Consider the following 10,601-nt stretch of genomic DNA (forward strand, 5'->3'; position numbering starts at 1 on the left):
GCTCGTGTGTACGCGGCATAACTGTTTTTGTCCTTCTTCTGACTGGTTCCTGCCCTGCTTCTGAACTTCTAACCAGCTTCTGACCTGCTGCTGTCATTCTTCTGATCCTTTTCAACCTACTTTTAACTGTTTTTGTCCTTCTTCTAACTTGTTCCTGTCCTGCTTTTAACCAGCTTCTGACTTTTACCCTGCTTTTAACCTTCTTCTAACCAGCTTCTGACTTGCTACTATCCATTTCCTGACCTTCTTCTAACCTGCTTTTGACCTGCTTCTAACTTTTTTTTGTCCCTGTTCTGACTTGTTTCTGTCCTTCAGACCTTTTTCTAACCAGCTTCTGACCTGCTACTGTCCTACTTCTGACCTTCATCTAACCTGCTTTTAACCTACTCCTAACTGTTTTTGTCCTTTTCTGACTTGTTTCTGTCCTGCTTCTGAACTTCTAACCAGCTTCTGACCTGCTGCTGTCCTTCTTCTAACCAGCTTCTAACTGTTTTTTTGTCCTTCTTCTGACTTGCTTTTGTCCTTCTTCTAACCAGCTTCTGACCTGCTGCTGTCCTTCTTCTGGCCTACTTCTAACTGTTTTTTGTCCTTATGACTTGTTTTTGTCCTTCTTCTAATCAGCTTCTGACCTGCTATTGTCCTATTTGACTAACTTCTAACTGTTTTTGTCCTTCTTCTGACTTATTTTTGTCCTGCTGCTGTCCTTCTAACCAGCTTCTGACCTACTGTTTTTGTCCTTCTTCTGACCTGTTTCTGTCCTGGTTCTGACCCGTTGCTGTTCTTCTTCTGACCTTCTTCCTACCTGCTTCTGTTCTTTTTCTTATCTGCTTAACTTACTTCTAACCTGCTTCTGTTCTGCTTTCAGTAAATTTTGCATTCCCATAGACTCGTGTTTGGGAAGATACAAATAAGACATGCAGTCACAGCTCAGTTCTTGAATTCGGTTTGAAGAGACTTTTATTCAGTGGCGGCCCGTCCATACAGGGCGCCGGGGCAATACCCCCCCCCCCCCCCTCCATGCGCTTGAACCCTAATTTACATGCAGGGTGCTGAACGCATGGATTCCAATGTGTTTTTTTTTTTTTAAGCATCTGACTAGAGCCAGGAGCTCTAGTTGGCTTCAAAAAAGGTGGGCTTACCCACTTGTGTGACAATAACGAATTATTAATATGCACTATTGTCTTCCTGATTCTCCTCCCAGCCAATCAGGAAGCAGGTCCTGAGACCCGATTGGCCAAGAGGAGAAGCACGGGCTTCCAATATCCTTCCTCCCACGTTACCTGCAGGGGTAAGTGTGGGGCTGGTGGGGCTGACGGACGGACAAACAAGCAAGCGATGTGAGGGACCGACGGGGAGGGGTTGGAAGGTGATTTGTTTGCTGCCCCCCCCCCCCCAAAATGGAGCACCAGCCGCCCCTGCTTTTATTTATTACAATTACAGTGACTGTGGCAGTGCAGTGCCCTGTCATGGTGTCAAAAGTTAGTCTGGGTCATGTTTTGCAGAGAACCGGCACACTGATGGTGCAGGTGTGTGCTGGGCTTTTAGTAGAGTCATTTCAGTGCTTCTGGGCTCCATGCGGTTGCATCAGAGCAGCCAGAGGTGTGCGTGTCTGCATGGTGCAGTCTGGGAGAGGACAGACAGAGGCCTGAGCTAGAGGGCGGAGCAGGAGGGAGCTGTGGGTAAGAGTGAGCTGACTGGAGGTGCAGCGTTTGTAGATGAGCTCAGGAATGTTGTGTTAGATGGTCAGGAGGACTGAGGCACCGGGCCTGAGTAGCAGTGCTGCTAAAGAGAGCCAGGAGGCTGAATATTATTGTGTTTTGTGTTGATGGTGGAAACCCCTGTGAGGGCTACTCACTGCTGGGAACGTTTTCCTTTGTGTTTCAATAAATCTGGCCAACAAGCCCTGAAAAAGGCAGATCTGGTGTGGACCTGACTCACTGGTGAGCGCTACATGTGAGCTAAACAACCCTCCTACATCGCAGGACATAATGTATAATATTGATGAAGAGTCACCGGAGGGACAATATATGATCACATAATCTATTTCCGTCCTTCTTCTGACCTACTGCTTTCCTTCTTCTGGCCTGTTTCCGTCCTTCTTCTGACCTACTGCTCTCCTTCTTCTGGCCTGTTTCCGTCCTTCTTCTGACCTACTGCACTCCTTCTTCTGGCCTGTTTCCGTCCTTCTTCTGACCTACTGCTCTCCTTCTTCTGGCCTGTTTCCGTCCTTCTTCTGACCTACTGCTCTCCTTCTTCTGGCCTGTTTCCGTCCTTCTTCTGACCTACTGCTCTCCTTCTTCTGACCTGTTTCCGTCCTTCTTCTGACCTACTGCTCTCCTTCTTCTGACCTGTTTCCGTCCTTCTTCTGACCTACTGCTCTCCTTCTTCTGACCTGTTTCTGTCCTTCTTCTGACCTACTGCTCTCCTTCTTCTGACCTGTTTCCGTCCTTCTTCTGACCTACTGCTCTCCTTCTTCTGACCTGTTTCTGTCCTTCTTCTGACCTACTGCTCTCCTTCTTCTGATCTACTTCTCTTCTTCTTTTTTCTGACCTTCTTCTTGCCTTCTTCTGACCTGGTTCTGATCTACTTCTCTCCTTTTTTCTGACCTTCTTCTTTCCTCTGACCTGTTTCTGTCCTGACCTACTTCTTTCCTTCTTATGGCCTGCTTCCATCCTTCTTCTGACCTGTTTTTGTCCTTTTTCTGACCTACTTCTCTCCTTCTTCTGAACAGTTTTTGTCCTTCTTCTGACCTGCTTCTCTCATTCTTATGGCTTGCTTCTGTCCTTCTTCTGACCTACTTCTCTCCTTCTTCTGAACTGCTTCTGTCTTTCTTCTGACCTACTTCTCTCCTCCTTCTGACCTACTTCTCTTCTTATGACCTGTTTCTGTTCTTCTGACCTACTTCTTTCCTTCTTATGGCCTGCCTCTGTCCTTCTTCTGACCCGTTTCTGTCCTTCTTATGGCCTGCTTACATCCTTCTTCTGACCTACCGCTCTCCTTCTGACCTGTTTCTGTCCTTCTCTGACCTACTTCTCTTCTTCTTATGGTCTGCTTCTGTCCTTCTGACCTACTTCTCTCCTTCTGACCTGCTTCTCTCCTTCTTTCTTCTGACCTGCTTCTCTCCTTTCTCTGACCTACTTCTCTCATTCTTCTGACCTGCTTCTCTCCTTCTTTCTTCTGACCTACTTCTCTCTTTCTTCTGACCTGTTTTTGTCCTTCTTTTGACCTACTTCTCTCATTCTTATGGCTTGCTTCTGTCCTTCTCCTGAACTGCTTCTTTCCTTCTGACCTACTTCTCTCCTCCTTTTGACCTACTTTCTCCTTCTTCTGAACCGCTTCTGTCCTTCTTCCGACCCACTTCTCTTTTTCCTATGACTTGCTTCTGACCTGTTTCTGTCCTTTTTCTGACCTACTTCTTTCCTTCTTATGACCTGCCTCTCACCTTCTTTTTCTGACCTGCTTCTGACCTACTTCTCTTTTCTTATGAACTGCTTCTCTCCTCCTTCTGACCTACTTCTCTCCTTCTGTCCTTCTTCTGACCTACTTCTCTCCTCCTTCTGACCTACTTCTCTTCTTCTTATGACTTGCTTCTGACCTACTTCTTTCCTTCTTATGACCTGCCTCTGTCCTTTTTGTGACCTGCTTCTCTCCTTCTTTTTCTGACCTGCTTCTGACCTACTTCTCTTTTCTTCTGACCTGCTTCTCTCCTTCTTCTGACCTGTTTCTGTCCTTCTTATGGCCGGCCTCTGTCCTTCTTTGGACCTATTTCTCTCCTGACCCGTTTCTGTCCTTCTTCTGACCTACTACTCTCCTTATTACCTGCTTCTCTCCTTCTTACTTCTGACCTGCTTCTCTCCTTCTTACTTCTGACCTGCTTCTCTCCTTCTTACTTCTGACCTACTTCTCTCCTTCTTACTTCTGACCTACTTTTCTCCTTCTTACTTCTGACCTACTTTTCTCCTTCTTACTTCTGACCTACTTCTCACCTTCTTCTGACCTACTTCTGTCCTACTTCTCTCCTTCTTATGGCCTGCTTCTCTCCTTCTGAACTACTTATTTTCTTCTTCTGACCTACTTCTCTTCTTCCTATGACCTGCTTCTTCCCTTCTTCTGACAGAGACAGCAATTAAAAACTGACAGGGGTTCTAATTTCTCACCACTCCATCCAAAACTAAATAAAAAAAGTTTTGCCGCCAGATATACTTTAAATGTTCATGTTGAGAAAAGTGTAACGCTTTCTCTTTGCAGAAAAAAAGAAAATATTGAACAAGAAGTGTGTCAACAAGGACCCCAAAAGGGTCAGCCTGACAATCCAGGTAGGACATTCTCCAGGGACTAATTGTTTTTATCACATCACATCAGATATTTTGTAACAATGTAACGAGCAGTGGAGAGGATTTCTGGCAGAAGCTCTGAACTCGCCGCGGGATATTTTCTGGATGTGGCGCTCGGCTCCTCATAAATCTCTCCACCCTGATGAAGGTTTCCTGTGCTGGAACGCGGTATGTATTCGGTGTGTCTCCGATGGGTCTGGACTTGTCTTTGTAGGAATGAGAGGACCTTGTTGGGCGATGGACCCCCCCCCCCCAGCAACAAGCGAGGAATCAGGGACAAAATTACGGCATGACACCGAAAATCTCATCTTCCCAGAAGTCACTGCTCTGATTAACTCTTCCACCCGGGAACACGCGCCGTGACGTCACCCGCCTGGCCGGGAACACTTCGCCTTGTGACCAGCCTGTGCCAGCCAGGAAAGTCGCTCTGAGCTGCCATATTATTAAATCTCCTTTCCAGGGAGGAATCTAATGTCTCCATGATGGACTCCGCTCAGCTCGATCCCCCCCCCCCCCCTCAGCACCCCCTACATTAGATCTCGCCTTCCCTGGTAACCCCCTATACCCAGAGCTACAGAGAGTCTTGTGTCCCCAGAGCTACAGAGAGTCTTGTATAACCAGAGCTACAGAGAGTCTTGTGTCCCCAGAGCTACAGAGAGTCTTGTGTCCCCAGAGCTACAGAGAGTCTTGTGTCCCCAGAGCTACAGAGAGTCTTGTATAACCAGAACTACAGAGAGTCTTGTGTCCCCAGAGCTACAGAGAGTCTTGTGTCCCCAGAGCTACAGAGAGTCTTGTGTCCCCAGAGCTACAGAGAGTCTTGTATACACAGAGCTACAGAGAGTCTTGTGTCCCCAGAGCTACAGAGAGTCTTGTGTCCCCAGAGCTACAGAGAGTCTTGTATACACAGAGCTACAAAGAGTCTTGTGTCCCCAGAGCTACAGAGAGTCTTGTATAACCAGAGCTACAGAGAGTCTTGTATAACCAGAGCTACAGAGAGTCTTGTGTCCCCAGAGCTACAGAGAGTCTTGTGTCCCCAGAGCTACAGAGAGTCTTGTGTCCCCAGAGCTACAGAGAGTCTTGTGTCCCCAGAGCTACAGAGAGTCTTGTGTCCCCAGAGCTACAGAGAGTCTTGTGTCCCCAGAGCTACAGAGAGTCTTCTTGTGTCCCCAGAGCTACAGAGAGTCTTCTTGTGTCCCCAGAGCTACAGAGAGTCTTGTGTCCCCAGAGCTACAGAGAGTCTTGTGTCCCCAGAGCTACAGAGAGTCTTGTGTCCCCAGAGCTACAGAGAGTCTTGTGTCCCCAGAGCTACAGAGAGTCTTGTGTCCCCAGAGCTACAGAGAGTCTTGTGTCCCCAGAGCTGCAGAGAGTCTTGTGTCCCCAGAGCTACAGAGAGTCTTGTATACACAGAGCTACAGAGAGTCTTGTGTCCCCAGAGCTACAGAGAGTCTTGTATAACCAGAGCTACAGAGAGTCTTGTGTCCCCAGAGCTACAGAGAGTCTTGTGTCCCCAGAGCTACAGAGAGTCTTGTATAACCAGAGCTACAGAGAGTCTTGTGTCCCCAGAGCTACAGAGAGTCTTGTGTCCCCAGAGCTACAGAGAGTCTTGTATACACAGAGCTACAAAGAGTCTTGTGTCCCCAGAGCTACAGAGAGTCTTGTGTCCCCAGAGCTACAGAGAGTCTTGTGTCCCCAGAGCTACAGAGAGTCTTGTATAACCAGAGCTACAGAGAGTCTTGTGTCCCCTTAAGGTACAGAGAGTAGAGCTGTGGAAAGTCTTATGTCCCTTAGAGCTGCAGAGAGTCTTGTGTCTGGTCTCAGCACTCCTCTCACACAATCTAAGCAGCAGACCTTCTATGGAGTGTTAGGCTGAGCACAGAGAATACAATCTGATTGGACAATCTCTGGATCTTCCCTCCCCTATGCAATGTGAGAATCCTCCTGATTGGCTGGGATTGGATTTCTCTGTCCTCCTATTATGTGGTTTTGTTGAACATAATGCAGATTGTATGGTGACTGATGACAGCTCACATGAGAACCCAAGCAACTGTGATGGTTCTCATCTACAGTATCTCACAAAAGTAAGTACACCCCCTCAGTGACATTTTTGTAAATCTTTTCTTCTATCTTTTCATGTGACAACACTGAAGAAATGACACTTGTCTACAATGTAAAGTAGTGAGTGTACAGCTTGTATAACAGTGTAAATTTACTGTCCCCTCAAAATAACTCAACACACAGCCATTAATGTCTAAACCGCTGGCAACAAAAGTCAGTACACCCCTAAGTGAAAGTGTCCAAATCGGGTCCAAAGTGTCAATATTTTGTGTGGCCTCCATTATTTTCCAGCACTGCCTTAACCCTCTTGGGCATGGAGGTCACCAGAGCTTCTCAGGTTGTCACTGGAGTCCTCTTCCCCTCCTCCATGACGACATCACAGAGCTGGTGGATGTTAGAGACCTTGCGCTCCTCCACCTTCCATTTGAGGATGTCCCACAGATGCTCAATAGGGTTTAGGTCTGGAGACATGCTTGGCCAGTCCATCACCTTTACCCTCAGCTTCTTTAGCAAGGCAGTGGTGGTCTTGGAGGTGTGTTTGGGGTGGTTATCATGTTGGAATACTGCCCTGCGGCCCAGTCTCTGAAGGGAGGGGATCATGCTCTGCTTCAGTATATCACAGTACATGTTGGCATTCATGGTCCCCTCAATGATCTGTAGCCCCCCAGTGCCGGCAGCACTCATGCAGCCCCAGACCATGACACTCCCACCACCATGCTTGACTGTAGACAAGACACACTTGTCTTTGTCCTCCTCACCTGGTTGCCCCCACACACGCTTGTCACCATCTGAACCAAATACGTTTATCTTGGTCTCATCAGACCACAGGACATGGTTCCAGTAATCCATGTCCTTAGTCTGCTTGTCTTCAGCAAACTGTTTGTGGACTTTCTTGTACATCATCTTTAGAAGAGGCTTCCTTCTGGGACGACAGCCATGCAGACCAATTTGATGCAGTGTGCGGCGTATGGTCTGATCACTGACAGGCTGACCCCCCACCCCTACAACCTCTACAGCAATGCTGGCAGCACTCATACGTCTATTTTCCAAAGACAACCTCTGGATATGACGCTGAGCACGTGACCTCAACTTCTTTGGTGGACCATGGCGAGGCCTGTTCTGAGTGGAACCTCTCCTGTTATACCGCTGTATGGTCTTGGCCACCGTGCTGCAGATCAGTTTCAGGGTCTTGGCAATCTTCTTATAGCCTAGGCCATCTTTATGTAGAGCAACAATTCTTTTTTTCAGATCCTCAGAGAGTTCTTTGCCATGAGGTGCCATGTTGTACTTCCAGTGACCAGTATGAGAGAGTGAGAGCGATAACACCAAATTTAACACACCTGCTCCCCATTCACACCTGAGACCTTGTAACACTAACGAGTCACATGACACCGGGGAGGGAAAATGACTAATTGGACCCAATTTGGAGATTTTCACTTAGGGGTGTACTGACTTTTGTTGCCAGCGGTTTAGACATTAATGGCTGTGTGTTGAGTTATTTTGAGGGGACAGTAAATTTACACTGTTATACAAGCTGTACACTCACTACTTTACATTGTAGACAAGTGTCATTTCTTCAGTGTTGTCACATGAAAAGAGAGAAGAAAAGATTTACACAAATGTCACTGAGGGGTGTACTTACTTTTGTCAGATACTGTATATACACTGTGTATGGGGTCGGGGGGAGAAGCGCCCTCTATGGGAGGGGGAGGGGAGGTCTCCAGATTCCCGGGACAATCCCATTTCTATCTCCCCGGTCATGTGATCACTCCCCGCCTTCTACACCGGGACGGTAAGTACCATGGATGGGGGAGGGGCTCCGTCTGCAGGTCTGAAGCTCCCCGCCCCTCTCCGTGACGTCACTGCCTGTCACCCGGACTCTCAGCTTTGCGCGCTTTAAGGGGCGGGGCCTGCAACGGCGATGGGGGCGTGTCCCGTCTCCATGGTGACGGCAGAGTTTACATCAGAGACATAAAACCGGGAGGAGAGTCACGTGACCGGAGGGGACAGCGGGTATGTAGAGACCCCTCCCCCACACTGCACCCCTCTACTACTCCCCCTCCCCCACCCTGCACCCCAATACCGCTCACCTCAACAATCTCCCCCTCTTCTCGGCTTCCTCAATACTCACCTCTTGCTCCCCCCCCCCATATACAGTCAGATTTCAGGGTGGGATTTCCCCCCAGAGAGTCCTGCATGTGTCCCCCAACCAGCCAATCAGATGACAGCTCTCACTCCTTCTGGGATTGGTTGTTTGGGTGGGTTTTCCCGGCTCCCCTCAGTGCTGCCTGTGATCAGTATGGGGGTGGGGCCCCGTGATTTGTCCCCCCCCCAGGGCCCCGTGATTTGTCCCCCCCCCCGGGGTCCGTGATTTGTCCCCCCCCCCCGGGGTGCTGTGATTTGTCCCCCCCCCCGGGGCCCTGTGATTTGTCCCCCCCCGGGCCCCGTGATTTGTCCCCCCCCCGGGGCCCTGTGATTTGTCCCCCCCCGGGCCCCGTGATTTGTCCCCCCCCCCAGGGCCCTGTGATTTGTCCCCCCCCGGGCCCCGTGATTTGTCCCCCCCCCGGGGTGCTGTGATTTGTCCCCCCCCCGGGGTGCTGTGATTTGTCCCCCCCCGGGGCCCTGTGATTTGTCCCCCCCGGGCCCCGTGATTTGTCCCCCCCCCGGGGTCCGTGATTTGTCCCCCCCCCCGGGGCCCTGTGATTTGTCCCCCCCCCGGGGTGCTGTGATTTGTCCCCCCCCCCGGGGCCCTGTGATTTGTCCCCCCCCCCCCCCCCGGGCCCCGTGATTTGTCCCCCCCCGGGCCCCGTGATTTGTCCCCCCCGGGGCCCACCGTGATTTGTCCCCCCCCCGGGCCCCGTGATTTGTCCCCCCCCCGGGACCCCATGATTTGTCCCCCCCCCCTCATGGAATTGATACATTACAAAATATTAGCTTTCATATATAAAATACATGACCGATGGGGGAAGATTCAGGTCGGGGTTCTGTGTCGTGTCCCCCATTATATTCTGTCATACTGGAGCCCCCCCCACTAACTGTCTTCATTCCCCCCCCTCACCCCAGGTCCATGTGGAACCCTCTGACATGTTTCAGGCTCTGAGTGACCGGGACAGCGGCTATGGAGAGATGGGTGACCCCCCGCCGTCACTCTGGAGGATGGTGGAGGACCAGGTGCCCCCCAGTGAGCGGGCCGAGATCCGGAGGATTCTGGGAGAGACCGCCGTAGACCTGAACCTGGACCTGCACGCTGAGGTGTGTGACCGCTGATATCGCCATGGCAACCCACCGGAGGGGGCGGGACCAAACCCAAACCCAGGGGCCCCAAGGTGGAAGGGGTGGGGGGAGAGGATGTGATTGGTAGAATGAGAGTCAGGGGTCCTCCTGTCCCCGTGACACCCCACATTTCCTGTACAGGTGTCACAGGGACAGGAAGTTAAAGGAGATGTTCCTGATGGGGTCACCTGCAGAAATAAAATGTTGGCTGCTCCACCCAAAACTGAAAAATCTAAAACTGAGTGACAGAAGTGACCCCGAAAAAGATGACTCTATGATTAAAGCTCCGCCTCCTCTTCCCAGTGCATTGTGGGAGGGACAGAAGGTTGAACTGACTCTTCTTACTTTAAGCCCCACCTTCTTTTCCTCAGTGCATTGTGGGAGGAGCAGAGAGCTCAGCTGTCATTTTATACCTGAAGCCCCACCCATTTCTTACAGTGCATTGTGGGAGGAGCAGAGGGCTCAGCTGTCATCTTATACCTGAAGCCCCACCCATTTTTTTTCAGTGCATTGTGGGAGGAGCAGAGAGCTCAGCTGCCATCTTATACCTGAAGCCCCACCCATTTTTTTCCATTTCAAGGTGGGAGGAGCAGAGAGCTCAGCTGCCATCTTATACCTGAAGCCCCACCCATTTTTTTTCAGTGCATTGTGGGAGGAGCAGAGGGCTCAGCTTTCATCTTATACCTGAAGCCCCACCCATTTTTTTCAGTGCATTGTGGGAGGAGCAGAGAGCTCAGCTGTCATCTTATACCTGAAGCCCCACCCATTTTTCTCAGTGCATTGTGGGAGGAGCAGAGAGCTCAGCTGCCATCTTATACCTGAAGCCCCACCTATTTTTTCCAGTGCATTGTGGAGGAGCAGAGAGCTCAGCTGCCATCTTATACCTGAAGCCCCACCTATTTTTTCCAGTGCATTGTGGGAGGAGCAGAGAGCTCAGCT

At 50.1% G+C, this 10,601-nt stretch overlaps 1 protein-coding gene across 5 annotated transcripts in view; it reads left to right on the forward strand.

Annotated features, from left to right (window-relative positions):
• Positions 1 to 1,811: 1,811 nt before the first annotated feature.
• CCDC24 (coiled-coil domain containing 24) overlaps positions 1,812 to 10,601 on the forward strand; it is a 67,121-nt gene continuing 58,331 nt past the window's right edge. The window contains exons 1-3 of one of the 5 annotated variants that reach the window (XM_073593971.1): positions 1,812 to 1,940; positions 4,249 to 4,316; positions 9,453 to 9,641. In XM_073593971.1, coding sequence (XP_073450072.1) covers positions 9,474 to 9,641 — 168 coding nt within the window. In that variant the 5' untranslated portion in view covers positions 1,812 to 1,940; positions 4,249 to 4,316; positions 9,453 to 9,473. Of the gene's footprint in view, positions 1,941 to 4,248; positions 4,317 to 4,408; positions 4,503 to 8,256; positions 8,403 to 8,548; positions 8,648 to 9,292; positions 9,365 to 9,452; positions 9,642 to 10,601 lie in introns of those variants that run through there. The other 4 variants (XM_073593969.1, XM_073593970.1, XM_073593972.1 and 1 more) reach the window with 4 other exon arrangements.

The sequence above is a fragment of the Aquarana catesbeiana genome, linkage group LG07 (genome assembly GCF_042186555.1).
Source record: "Aquarana catesbeiana isolate 2022-GZ linkage group LG07, ASM4218655v1, whole genome shotgun sequence".
Taxonomy (NCBI): Eukaryota; Metazoa; Chordata; class Amphibia; order Anura; family Ranidae; genus Aquarana; species Aquarana catesbeiana.